Source organism: Arachis hypogaea, chromosome 12, assembly GCF_003086295.3.
Source record: "Arachis hypogaea cultivar Tifrunner chromosome 12, arahy.Tifrunner.gnm2.J5K5, whole genome shotgun sequence".
Lineage (NCBI taxonomy): Eukaryota > Viridiplantae > Streptophyta > Magnoliopsida > Fabales > Fabaceae > Arachis > Arachis hypogaea.
In genome coordinates, this window is record NC_092047.1 from 1,293,830 (window position 1) to 1,307,947 (window position 14,118).

The following is a 14,118-nucleotide window of genomic DNA, read 5'->3' on the forward strand; positions in this document are numbered from 1 at the left end:
GAAAGAAACACAAAAGGAGAAACTTGAAGCCTCAAGAGATTCAAAAAGTGATGAATATATGTCTAGCATACATGGTGAAGGACTTTAAGCACAAATATATAGAAACAAAGATAAGAGGGGGAAAAAAAGGTTATATATATTATATCCATTGCAGTTTACGGGCACAGCACCAATTATGGCCGGCCACAATAAGCCATTTCTTCAACCCTTACCTTTCTACTGCATGCACCTCATCCACTTCACCCCGAATATGCGGATCGAATTTGATCCATGATTCCATGAACACCCCCTACCTACTTTTCTCCTCCTCTTAGTTAAGTTCGCAAGTTCTTTCTATAACAAACGATATTTGTATAACTTTTTGTATACATACAAATTTTTATTTTAATAAATAGTAAAATCCTTATCATTAATATGCAAATATAAGAACTCTTTTTCTTGACTTTTTGTTTTTTTTGACGAATTTAACTATTTTGTAATAAGTTTTAACACAATGTACAAATAGTATGGCTGCGCCGTTGTGTATAATACTTATTACCTTTTGAACAGAATATGAAAATAGTATTCATATAAACCATTGAATTGTAGAATGCTACTTGGAGAGTAAGTTCTAGTTTAATTTTATTTTAGGTCTCACAAAATGACATATAAGTATTTGTGAAATCATATATTATAAAAATTGATTTAAGACTCAATATAAAATTTATCATTCTAATGTTTAATCTCATTTTAATTTTAATTTTAAATTATTTTTAATTATTTCAAATAATTTTAATTAAATATTTTATCGTATTTAGAATGAAGAGTCATCTTTGAAAATTTGATCTTTGGTTTTTAGAGGACAGCTTATGATCAGATTATATATAGAGATTATGCTGTCCTTTATTTTAAGCACAGTACGTGCGTTTTGTGAAACTCACAAGGGACAAGCTATTATTCATAAACTAACAGAAGCTAATGGTATATAATCACGCCTCCAGTATGTATTCTTAGTTTCTTACAAAATAGGAGAGATATATGGAAAACAAATATGTATTTCCCTCTCTATATCTATCTATTTCAACTACTTTTTTTTTTTTTTGAACCTTTATTTCAACTACTTATAAACTCAGATAACTGCCATCAGTAACCATTTCAATCCATTTCATTTGACCTAAAAAAAAAAAAAAAAGCAAAACTGATTCTTTCTCCATAGTTAATGCCATCGCTTTTCACAAATGGCAACTGGAAGAAGAATCATTAACAGTTAATTGCCAGCTTGTGGATGCTAGAATCATAAATATGCTGGAAATTCAGAAATCCTATGGTATAGACAGTTGATGGGGTATGAAAATTGAACAAATGTATTATTATCGAAGAGTTGAATTTTTTGAAGATACTAGTTTTTTCTCCCAACTCCTAAGCATTGATAGCATTGGAACTAGGAATCCATTATGAGCATGCCTAAACAGGTCAATGTGTTCAAGAAAATTAACTATTAACTATACATTGTTACATGCTACTTCGGTGCACAAAATGCAATGTTCCAGTTTGATTAGAGAAGTGATTTTATAGAGCAAGCTTTACATAAAAGCAGTCTCAGTAATCAGTTTGTGGTATTAAAATTTAAGAAAAGCAAAATAGGTAGTATTTATCTCGCTAAAGGATACTAGATTGAGAAAATATTTTTTAACACTTTACTCATAAACCATCATAATATCCACTTTATCATCTTTAGATTTTGAGTTAATTCTCACTTTAACAAACTTATTTTTCTGCCTTAAGAGTTAGGGTTATAAACCAACTTTTAAATGCACAATCATCACAACTCTAATACTTATACAAGATCCCCAACATTACAAGTTATCGGACCAAAAAATTGCCAGTCATTGACTGACTTGAAAAATGGACAAAATGGCTAAGTAGTACCAATACAAACATGACATCAAGTATACACCTAACAAATTTTTATTCCACAAAATATAGTCAGTTAGTTAACATGAATTACACATCAAATTTCAAAAAATGTACGGCATTAATCTTGTGCAAATATCAGAGAGAGAGAGAGAGAGTTCCCCTAACCCACGGAGAGGTGTAACAAATTGAGGCTAGGGAATGTGCAATCTAACAAATTGTACCATCTTAGAATGCCAATGATCCATGTAACATCTAAACATAATATGAATAACAAATGTCTGAAAACTCCAAAAGAATCCGTAATGGTAACCACAAAGTAGAATACCATAGGGATCCCTTTATTCATAACAAGGTATAAGGTACACCCCCTAAACGTTCATCCACCGAAAATAAAAAACACAAAAAGAAAAAAAGAAACTACAGTACTAGTATTAGCAACAAACACATCTGAAAATGAAATTAAGGGAAACCCAAACTGGACCCAGCAAAATATCTGCCAGTTAAAAGGCTAATATTAAACTCTTTCTGAAGGTCCTAATAATGAAAAAGCATTCAAACTAAGGGTCCAAAAAAAACCCAATTTTCATACAGCATCCTGTCATACCAGAGAATATGTACCTACTTGGGTGACAGTCACTTCAACCTGTAAAAGGAAAATTCCACAATTATCAACAACAAAAGCAACTGCAACAACACAAGTTGAATCCTAGTGAAGGAAGTATTAAGAGTAATGAATGATTATTACTTTAAGCATGATGTGTGTCATAAAACTGTAAGTGTTCAAGGAAATAGCACTATTGGTTAGATATCCTACTATAAGAGTCAACCCTATTCAAGCATTTGAGATCCCACTTGTCTAAGGAAATAGCTTATGACTAGTTACATGTTCTTGAAACTAGGCATGTACTTGTTCCCTAGTGGCAGTTCATATTGTTTCCGTAGTGTACACTAAGTAAGCTGAACAAAAATATACCATATAATTCATATCACTTACCGTTGCTATTCTCCAGTTGTAAAAACGAGCCGAGTTGTCGTCACCAGTCACCGGCAATAAATTGCCTGGTCAATATGTGGTGGAATTTGCTTTATTTCAGTTCCAAGTTCTTGTTCAATCCTATATCTGCACAAAAGACAGAATGCATAATAAATCTATAGCATATACAGTTGAAATGCATTAACTTAACAGACTGTAAATTACATACAAATTAAAGCGATCCTCATAAGTGATCAAGTTAACTGCTAAACCAAGATGCCCAAACCTCCCTGAGCGACCGACCTGTATATCCATATAAGATCCGTTAGAACAAGAAATCGGTGTCAAGGCAAATAAATTAGGAAGGGAATGAGGAAAAATCAGTATACCCTGTGGAGATAAGTTTCTGAATTCTTGGGAAAATCAAAATTAATAACAACATTGACTGCTTGAATGTCTATTCCCCTAGTAAAAAGATCTGCAAAATTTTTGAAATATTTAAATGATTAAGATCATGCATATGCGTAAATATAAATATATAGATATAAACCATCAACGGATTCAATTAAGCTAATATATCAAAGTAAAGATCTCAAACAATTAACATACATCATCACTTAATATATCATCAGTAATCAATAAAATACACTAAACAAAAATAGATTAAGCTATCATTATTGAACTGATTCTTCAAATAAAACAAATTAAGATAGCATTGGAAAATAACAAACAGAACGCTAAGGCAATTACATATTATGAAATGCCATACTAGATCAAATAGGCATCATTCACAATCAGCTGAAAAGGACGCTGACTATGTTATAGGGGATGCTAGAGTGCAGAGACATACCAGTACAAACAAGATTACGGCATGCGCCATTGCGGAAGTCATGAAACACTCTATTACGATGATCTTGCAACATCTTTGCGTGAATATAGAAACACGAATATCCAAGCTCGGTGATTTTTTTTGCAAGGAGTTCAACACGATTCACCGAATTGCAAAAGATGATTGACTGGTTTATTTGCAACTGGAATAGAAGCCATCATCATTCAACATCATATTCACATCCAGCAAATAAGAACATCCACAGTATCTTGACAAAGCAAAAAATCAAACCTTAGAAAACAGTGTATTCAGGCAGTGAACCTTCTGTCTCTCTTCGACAAATGCATAATACTGTGTGATACCCTTCAAAGTTAGCTCATCCATAAGGTTAATGACATATGGCTTTTGAAGATACCTATCTTTGAAATCCTTTACAGTAACAGGAAATGTTGCTGAAAACATCAGAATTTGTCGGTGTGAAGGAAGAAAATGAATCAGCTGCTGTATAGAAGGCTGGAATTCTGGGGACAAAAGCTTATCGGCCTGAAACCAAACAAAAAGCAATGTAAACGAAGGGATTGGGAACCAACTCTTACTACTAAAAATGTCACAGAATGAACATACGAAGAGAATAGAAATGAAAATTTGTTTGTTCTCATTTAAAAGGATTGCAACTTTCCAAATAGTTTATGCATGTCAACCACTTTTATAAATGAGTAGAAGTTGAGGCAAAAAAGTATTTACCTCATCCATAACAAGCATTGCGCAATCTTTCAGAACGCAAACACCCTTCTTAGCGAGATCTAATATCCTTCCAGGAGTCCCAACTAGTAAATGAACTGGTTGATATAAGCGCATGATATCATCTTTCAGGCTAGTACCACCAGTTGTAACCATCACTTGAATTTTCAAGTGCTTTCCAAGTTCTTTGCATACTTGAGATGTTTGCAAAGCTAACTCCCTTGTTGGAACCAATATAACAACTGTATGATAAAAATTAGAAAGAAAACCATCAAAACATGATTAGTTCCCATCAGTTTGAATCATGGCAACAAAGCCAACATCAACACATATATAATCTACACTAGGACAAAATCCTAAAAACATGGGAAAAAAATATTATAGTAAAAATTTATGCCCATTGAAGCAAGCTTGTTCCCTGAGAAATTCATTCAAACTGGCCTTGAACTACAATAAATATGATAGTCCTCTCAATCGAACTCATGGGAATCTAATAAAAAGATAAAGGTAAGAGGAAGAAGTCAAACCTTGAATAACATTGTTATCCTGGTCAATTTTTTCCAATGCAGGAATGCAAAATGCAGCTGTTTTGCCTGTCCCATTTTTAGCCCTTGCAAGAATGTCACTACCAGTAAGAGCAATTGGAATGCTTTCTTCTTGGATAGGAGAAGGCCTTTCAAAACCCTTCTCATATATTCCCATGAGCAGCTCTCGCTTCAAAAAATAATCCTCAAATTCATTTCCTTTAGTTGCTGTCACATCCTGGAAAACAAAATTAAAGCAGATTCAATACCAACACTGGAACATATAACATAGAAGTTAACTGCAAATCTCATAACCACAGCACCTTAAGTGGCTTACCCATAAATGGTATCATTAATTATGCCTTTCAAGTGGATATTGGAAACGTGTAAATATGAAAAACTAAATCACACTGCAACAGGAAATCTAGCTCTTAAATTTTGTAAATGCCAATGATTGCACTGGTTAATTAAGATCAGTTTATCTCAATTTCTCAGCAATTTAAGTAAATTAATTAAAGCAGTTTGTATAGTGAAAACAGTGAACTGAATGCCTAATGGAGGGCAGGAATTAGGATATTAAAAATGACATCGGTAAATAAAAAAAGAAGCTAGTTAAATTCTATGACCAAAACTTCAAGAAGCATTTCATTAATGGATCACATAACAACTCCATAGTTGCAAAGCTACAGTAAAAGGGAAGAAATTACAAATAAAACAAGTTCTGGCCAAGGATGCTAAGCAAAATATGTTACTAAAATAAAATGAATAGTTAACTACTCAAAGAATAAGGTAAAGGTATTCATAATCATACCTCTGTCTTATAACGCGTATCAGGTGGTGGAACCTTTAGCCTTGCCTTCCAATCTTGAGAACTAATAATGGGAGACCAAAAGCAATTGACAATAATATTAGATAACACATTCTTTCGTTCAGACAAAACACCAAACACATGGAAAAAAAAGGGTCTGTTTCATTTGCATTCTCTTTTCAAGTGTTTTTTGCTTTCAGGATTTTGGGAAAGAAAATGATAAAATAGTGAAAACAATAAAATTCTATTTTCACTCTTTAGTTTTTACTTCGCAAAAGCTTGAAACAAAGAAAAAGAAAACAGCAAATAAAAATGCAGACCAAACCAAAACCAAACAAGTCCTTAAACAGGTTTATTCAATGGTAAATAATTGAAACTTACTTGGTGAAAATTTCTAAGCATATCACAAACATCACTTGATACAACAGCACATTTTCAAGGGCATATTAACCTAGATTGTTTACAACACTAACTATGCATTTGAGAGCCTAAACGCACAAGTTTTAAGGCAGAATAGGATCAGCAAATGAAGTGATTTATACATGAAATCATCAGAACCATGGTGATGAGAAACAAAGGGAAAAATGAAGAAAAATACAACCTTGTAAAAATTGCCTTCCTAGATATGCCGTCAAAATAAAGTGGGAATCAAATTTAAAAAAAAAAAATAAATTAAAGATGGTTTCGCAGATACGGAGATACCATAAGCAGATGCCAAGCATTATATACAAATCTATCCACTACAACGGCCTACTCTCTTGCGCATACCTACTTGCATATTTAGCTTATTTTAGGTTCAGATGATATCTGATCTTCACACTACCAAGATATGGACTGTGGACATTTCATTGATATCATACCATAAACAATCACCAAGCAATTAAATTTAAAAATCTTCCAACCCAAATCGACCATAAGAGACAATCAATCCATACAAAATCTCCTTCTCACACAAACACAAGCGCATGTTACAATTAACCTATTCACTGCTTCAAAACACCTTCAAAGAACATTTACATGAACCAATTTGTTGCCACACCAACTGAAAACATCTCAAGCCAAACCTAACTAACATAATAGACATCTACAAAGAAAACACACAAAAAAATATAATAAAAGAAAAACTAACCTCGGGTCAATGGCTTCAGACTGCACGGTCTTCTCAACCTCATCCACGACGTTGGAGTCAGCAGCACCCATCTGCGCCCTTCTCAGCCATTGCTGTTGTTGTTGCTGCTGCTGCTGTTGTTGTTGTTGCTGCACCATCTGCCTCTGAACATATTGCTGATGCTGCTGTTGTAGTTGTTGGTGCTGTTGCTGGTGTTGCTGGTAATTAGGCCTTGGCTGAAACGGTGAGTTTTGATTGAAACCAGGGCCTCCTCCTCCTCCTCCTCGTCCAAGACCACCGCCACCGATCCCAGGTGGTGGGTACCTCGCTCTGTTGTAGTAGTTGTTGTTGTTGTTCATCCCAATTCCGAAAATTGAAAAAGTAAAACAAAAAGGGTAAACCTAACAATCTGCTCTAAATTCTAATCTAATAGAAGCGATACAATGTACAAAAATTCCTATGAAAATTATGAGTGAAAAAAGCTAAAATGTAAAAACCCTAAGAAAAGAGAGAGAATTTCTGAGGGTATGATACAGGGTTGCTACAATGAGTAGAAAAAAATGGGTAGGGTTTTGGGGTGAAATGTTTTCTGCGGATGGAAATTTATACAAAGATCTATCTAATTGAGGAGGGTTTTTGAAAAGGAAGAAAAAGAATAAAAGGAAAATGAGAGAGTGGCTTCTTCTGTTTTTTTCTCTCTCCCCCTCTCTGTGTGTTGCCGCTTTGGATTTTGATGTTTTCGTTTTTGTTGTTGTTTGGGTGAACGGAAGTGTGAATGGGAAGGAAAATAGAGGCTAAGCCTAAAATGGTTCTTCTTCTAGGGCGTACGACATCGTATTCTCAATACTAAATTGATAATTACAAATTTTTTTAGAATAATTTAGGATATTAGTCTAATTTTTTAGTAAGACAATTTTGTTCTTCACACTGTTTTTAGGATTATATTATATGGATATAAAAAATTCACTACTAATATGTCACCGATATAAAAATATATATAAAAGTACAAAATCATTTAAACACTTTTTTTTTTTAATTTTGATATTGGGACAAACATAGTATATAACCGGGTTATAAAAGTGCAGGGGACTTCACGAAGATGTGATGACTGTGATCAACAAATTGGACGGTCCGATTTGGAGTAGAGTAATCGGACGGTCAATTAAAAATATTACAGGTACACAAATTAGACTGTTCGATTTACGCACCCCAGCCACGCATCAAACATGCATACATACACCCCTAGCTCCTGCTCTAAATTTATTGTAGATGATATATAAAAGTTATTGAATTAATTATTTTTATTATGAGTATAATATAGATATTTAATAAAGAATTAATGATTTATTATTGTGTGTTGTTAGAATAAAATAGAATAGTTACTTGAGAATGTTTGTTTATTATGTTGAAACTTGGAAGTGTAAATGTTAAAATTGTTTTAATATAATAATTGTTAAAAGTGACTTAATTAATTTTTTATTATTATTATTATTATATAAATAGAAAATAAGGAATAAGAATTATTATTATTATAAAATAATTTGGTTTTAGACATTAGAATATGTAACTTTAAAATTAACTAGATTTATATTTAAGATTTGATTAAGGCTTATTGATAATTATTAAAATGTAAAAAATGTGAATGTGAACTTTTTTGTAAAATAGATTTAGGATATTTTGAGTAGTTAATATGATTATGTTTTATTGGTTATGTGACAATGAAAATTTGATTCTGTTAAATTTAATTTGTTAATTAAACATGATTATATTTGTTTAATGTGATCTATGGCTATATTTTGTAAGGTTCATGGATGTTGCAATGTGACCACTTAATGCCGCCGGATCCGCACAATCAAATTGTGGATGAGCATTTACAGAAAATTGGCTTTTATCACGTTTTCCAGATTGAAGTTGTCCAATATCAGTCTGCATTAGTTAATGCTCTGATCGAGAGATGGCGCCTGAGACTCACACATTCCATTTTTCGGTTGGGGAGTGTGCTGTGACGTTGGAGGACGTGGTGATAATTCTTGGTCTTCCGACGAATAGTCTGTCAGTTACAGAACCGACACTCAGTAGTTATGAGGCCTTAGAGACTGAATGCATGGATTAGTTTGGTGTTGCACCTAGAAAGATAGACTGTAGAGAAAGCTTCAAAAAAGTTGACGTGGTTTTGAGGACTGGAAGATCGTTTAGTGTTAGCTGATGATATTCACATTCAGAGGTACGTGAAGTGCCACATAATGTTATTATTTGGGACCATTATGTTTGGAAATAATTCTGGGGCAGCAGTGCACTGGAAGTTTCTGCCGTTGTCTTTGCTGGGATCATACAATTTAGTTGGGGATCGACATGCCTGACACACCTGTATAAAGTGTTGTGTAGAGCAACTCGTGTCGATTGCAAGGAGATTGACGGTCCACTGACACTTTTGCTTACCTGGGCTTAGATCCGTCTACCATTTCTTGCGCCGATTCCTGGCAATCCTCGACTCTTTCCGGGTGCAAACAGGTAAATTTAATTACTATCTGCTTTGATAAAGTGTAACACGTTGTATTTTAAATTTGATTGATAAAAATTAATTAACGAATTGTCTGATGTCAAGTGGCGTAACTGGGAGCGTGCTGATCGGCCTTACAGATTTCGTAGTCTTACTCACTTTAGAAGAGTATTGGATGATCTGTAAGAAGGACAGGTATGTATTAATAAATAAGTACCTATTTTTGTTTAGCCGTATTATTATTTAGTGTGTAATCCTCCTTAACTTGCAATGTGTACAATTTGTTTGGGAGGCTTATGCGATTGGGCGCATTGATCCAGACGTAATTCCTTTTACCGTCAGCATTCGGTTATATGGAGTGCCACGGTACCGCACCGCTTATATCTTTCAAATGCGTTGAGTGGCATTCATCCGATAGACTGAGGAGACAATTTGGTTTGACTCAGGGCGTTCCTCATCAAGAGTGGGATCTAGGTAGAGCGCACAGCGAGATTCTGACAAGACCCAAGAATCAAGATTGGTATGGAACCCACTCGTTTTGGGTGATGCATTGGACGAATCAGTATAGTCATGTTCTTATTAAGCACCTGGTACCCTCACAGCATCCTTTGGAAATTTACATGCATTAGTACCGAGGTACATATGGTGACCACTTGCATATGTCGAATCCCGTATTGCAAGAGACTCGGGAGGGCAATTCTGTGCATAATCATGAGAATCAACAAGATCAACCACTGTCACTGCCACCGCCACAACCACCGTCACAGACACAAGCACAGCAAGAGCCTGAGCATTTCATACTATAAATTTCTGACACGCATTCTGTGGATTATTTTACATCATCAGTCCCATTACATCGACAGTATTGAAGTGTCCCGCAGCAAGAATCAGGGGATCAAGGTCCGTTTAGCCAACTGCTTGGATTCATGGCTCCTATGTCAGGTCTCTCACATCCAGGTAATTACAGAGACATTCCACCAAATACAGATATAGGATATCTGTACAAAATACACGACAGTCTCCTAGATATTTGAGAATTCATCTTCTCACAAATCACACCTTTTATTTCTTCAAATGACAGTGTGAATGAAATAATATTTAATAGATTTTCACACACAAAATTCACTCCTTCAGATATTTGTAATAAAATTTGTTCATGATAATATACTTTTAACATAATTTTATCATCCATAATGATATATTCACATTGCATACCCTCAACTTTGGTGTTAATTTTTTGGAAACACTTAAGAAGAAGAGAAGGAGCAGAGAGGAATTTCAGACGATTTGAAAATTGTGAAAAGAAGAAGATGAAGTGGAGAGCTCGGTGAGACCATTGTTATATATAAACGTTGAAATCGGACCGTCCGACCCCATTTTTGAACGTTTCAAATTTTTGGAGCACCTATCGGACATTTCGATTAGAGTTGCGTTGGGCCAAAAAGATTTGCATCCATAAAATCGATGGGTTCGATTTTCTTGTCCAAAAAATTGTTGTCCTGCTGGCTGAAAATCGGTAGATCCGATTTCTTTGTACAAAAATAAATTTGGTCCTACATGCATGAAATCAGTAGGTCCGATTTCTTAACAAAAAAATATTTGCCAGCACAAATTGGACGGTCCAATTTGTGCTCCTCTCTCTCTTCAACAAAATTGGAACGTCTGATTTCTTTTCCGTCAGTTAACCGCCATCATAACAGTATAAAATACTCCTAACGTCCATAATACTCCGTTACACACAAGTAGGTGTCATATCCAAAAAAATTAGCTATGTTTAAACTTGGAGGAGGTCTTTATGTAATTTGTGTGTGATATTTTTTTATTATTTAATTTGTATTATGATAGAAATATAAGATACTAAAACACAAATATATCTTAAAAAACAAACACAAAAGCAAACAAAATATAGTTATATTAAAATAAATTTTGTCCATTTCTATAAATACATTCGCATGAAGTTTTGTATATATTAATATTTTTTATTTTTAAATTTTTGCTAAACACAACCAATTCCAAATGATAATAAGTTTTGTTTATGCCATCGTTTTGTCCTCCACTACAAACTGTTTTGTCCTCCTACAAAAAGAATTGATAGGAACTAATTTAAATTTATTTATTTATTTATTTTACATTGAACTCATTTGAGGTCTGTTAACTTTTTTTTTTAAAGAAAGCTCAATACAATAAGTGGAGAGTAAGATGGCAACAAACAAGACCAACATAATACAAATAAAGGAAAAAACCACCTAACGCCGAAGAACTCTAATATCCCGTTGTCATTTTTAGCATTGTCATCAACAAAAACAACAAAAAAGATCTACACCTAATCCCTTTATATAGTTCATAAAAGACAAATGGATAATCTCGTTGACCCCTGTTGATCTTCCTTTCAAGTTAAATGTTTCAAATGATCGCATAAATCTATCTCTTGCGCTCTTCTTTGCTAGTTGATATCTCAGTCCAACTTAGAAAATGTTCCTTCAACGTCTTCGGGCACGACCATTGCCTTCCAACAAATGATAACCAAGCAAACCAAACTTGTCAAGAAAAATCACAACCAAAAAACAAGTAGTGACCATATTCAACACCTCTGTTACATAACACGCATACAGCATCTCTTTTGTTAATAACCCCAAATCGACTCAACCTCTCCTTTGTATTGAGCATGCCAGTTAATACAAACCAGACAAACAGTTCAACTCTTGGTGGAACTAGACCTTTTCAAATTGCCTTAGTAAAGCTGTAATTTGTTATATCCTTCAAAATTTTTCTGCCTGCAATACCTGTACAAAAGAATTAATAAAAAAGACTCTTTGTTTATCAAATTTCCACACAATTATATTCTTTCTGTCATAAGCAAGTTTGACCAGCTTTAATGCATCGTGGATGCATTGGATTGGATAGAGTTGTGTGAGTTTAAACTATTTTATTTATGTTTGTTTAATTGTTTATATCACTTGGTCTTTGAACTATAAATTTAGTCCGAATTCTAGTTTATAAATTATGTGATTCAACATAAGGGTAGCTCTTAGCACTATTGCATTCCAGGTTCCAACATCCAAGATAGATAAGCTGAATCAAAATGTGGATAGTTAATTAGCACAAAAAGAACAAATATGCAATAAACCAAATTATTAGGCTTAATGGCTTCCACTTTCTACCGATTTACATTGAGTACAAAAAGATAAGTTCTATAATTTTAAGAAATCAAATCTAGAGTTTAGACACAAAAAAGTAGTTGTCTCTTAACTCAAAACAGTAATCACTAATAAGTAAAGTGCAGTTTATTTGTTGCGTTTGGCAGCACGCCTGCCTTGGCCCTTCTTGGGTGGTCCTTTGCCGCGCCGCTTCAACATTTCAAGTTTCGATAAGCGCCTACAAAGAACAAGATAACTAAGTCATTAAATTGCTAGAGTGAGTGCAAATTAATTTGTTCTTTTTTATCTAGCACTACCACTTTATGGTACATCTTTGAATCAATGTCATTAAATTACTAGACATTCATAAATTTGCATCACAACAGTGCACTTGGTGCAAACCAACAAAGCCAACTTCAAAGGGGAAGCCCCTAAACCTCGCTAGATTAAACTAAAGTGTGTCATGAAGCTCAGGCATATATAGTTATACTATAATAGGAATAGCACAAATATATGAAAAATGTGACAATTGAAAAGATAACATTTTTTCTTTGAGGGATTAAAATCTCAAACAATCAAATGGTGACATTAAATTTTATTCATTTATTCACATTATCAATTTTCGTTTTGAATGTTAAGCAGCTGAGGCAGTATAAATATTATGCAGAAATAGTTGTCCACCACTATTGCACTCAACATCCAAAATTAATAGAGCTCATTCACCATACTTAAATAACCTCAAATGAATAAAACAAGGTACAAAAATGGTTGATCCATCTAATATTGACACTGATATATAGAGATACATGGAGGTTAAGTAGCAACTTCGACTAAAGAGTATCAAAAAAATTAACTTTTATAACACAATTCATTTCATTAATAAAAATAAGAACACCCCATTAATTTTCACACGCTGAAAAATCAGCATCAAACCCCAAAAACGAAAAATATAAAGAAACTCTCACAGAGACAAAATCACAAACACATAGCGGGCACTATGAAAATTGAGCTATAAAGCGCAGAACAAAATGTGATTGAAAGTGAATGGGAGAGAGAGAAGGTGCTTACTCCTGCTCTTGACGAGCCATGACGAGAGGGTCATCCTTTTTTATGTCGTAAGGGTACCATTGCGCTACCTTCTCACCGAAGAGCTTCTGACGGAGGATCTTGTGGGCCGATTTCTGGCCCATTGGGTTCAGCTGGTGGCCGAAGATCCGGGCCCGGGCTTCCATGACTCCTTGCCTGATGGCCGACCCTACCAACAGCTTCAAACCACCACCGCTACTACCAGCCATGAGAGAGAGTAGAACAGAGCACGGTGGGAAAAGCGGGTGGTTTATGGAATAAGAATTACTATGCGTTAATTTCAGTTTGGTCCCCCAAAAAAGTTTAATTTACAAGAGTGGCCCGGCCAAGTGGCCATACTATCTGTAGATTTATTTCATTTACTGTCCAAAGTCCAAACCACAAAAATCATGTCCTTCAAATAAGTCAAAATCCTACTTTGGAATATTTTATTTATATATTATCACGACTAAAAAAAATAAAAATATTATTCGTATACTAAAATCAGTCACTAATATATAATATATTTATATATTA

At 34.1% G+C, this 14,118-nt stretch overlaps 2 protein-coding genes across 2 annotated transcripts; both read right to left on the reverse strand.

Moving 5' to 3' along the window:
- Positions 1–2,175: 2,175 nt before the first annotated feature.
- On the reverse strand, positions 2,176–7,741 carry LOC112726233 (DEAD-box ATP-dependent RNA helicase 8). The gene is made up of 10 exons (XM_025775544.3): positions 6,901–7,741; positions 5,775–5,835; positions 4,967–5,201; positions 4,443–4,681; positions 3,990–4,241; positions 3,720–3,900; positions 3,259–3,347; positions 3,099–3,172; positions 2,891–3,016; positions 2,176–2,539 (listed from the first exon to the last, which is right to left on the reverse strand). Exons 1-9 carry the CDS (start codon positions 7,236–7,238, stop codon positions 2,938–2,940), a joined length of 1,548 nt encoding a protein of 515 aa, XP_025631329.1. The 5' UTR covers positions 7,239–7,741; the 3' UTR covers positions 2,176–2,539; positions 2,891–2,937.
- A 4,755-nt stretch (positions 7,742–12,496) lies between these two features.
- On the reverse strand, positions 12,497–13,897 carry LOC112726234 (small ribosomal subunit protein mS33). The gene is made up of 2 exons (XM_025775545.3): positions 13,585–13,897; positions 12,497–12,754 (listed from the first exon to the last, which is right to left on the reverse strand). Exons 1-2 carry the CDS (start codon positions 13,809–13,811, stop codon positions 12,664–12,666), a joined length of 318 nt encoding a protein of 105 aa, XP_025631330.1. The 5' UTR covers positions 13,812–13,897; the 3' UTR covers positions 12,497–12,663.
- Between the last annotated feature and the right edge of the window lie 221 nt (positions 13,898–14,118).

What these genes read in the sequence shown, in the direction of transcription:
- LOC112726233 (XM_025775544.3), bottom strand. Translation starts at nt 7,238, where the DNA reads ATGAACAACAACAACAACTACTACAACAGAGCGAGGTACCCACCACCT. An exon ending in CAATGCTTGTTATGGATGAG is followed by an intron (nt 4,242 to 4,442) that starts GTAAATACTTTT and finishes GTTTGGTTTCAG; the next exon opens with GCCGATAAGCTTTTGTCCCC. An exon ending in CCGTAATCTTGTTTGTACTG is followed by an intron (nt 3,348 to 3,719) that starts GTATGTCTCTGC and finishes AAAATTTTGCAG; the next exon opens with ATCTTTTTACTAGGGGAATA.
- LOC112726234 (XM_025775545.3), bottom strand. Translation starts at nt 13,811, where the DNA reads ATGGCTGGTAGTAGCGGTGGTGGTTTGAAGCTGTTGGTAGGGTCGGCC. An exon ending in ATGGCTCGTCAAGAGCAGGA is followed by an intron (nt 12,755 to 13,584) that starts GTAAGCACCTTC and finishes TGTTCTTTGTAG; the next exon opens with GCGCTTATCGAAACTTGAAA.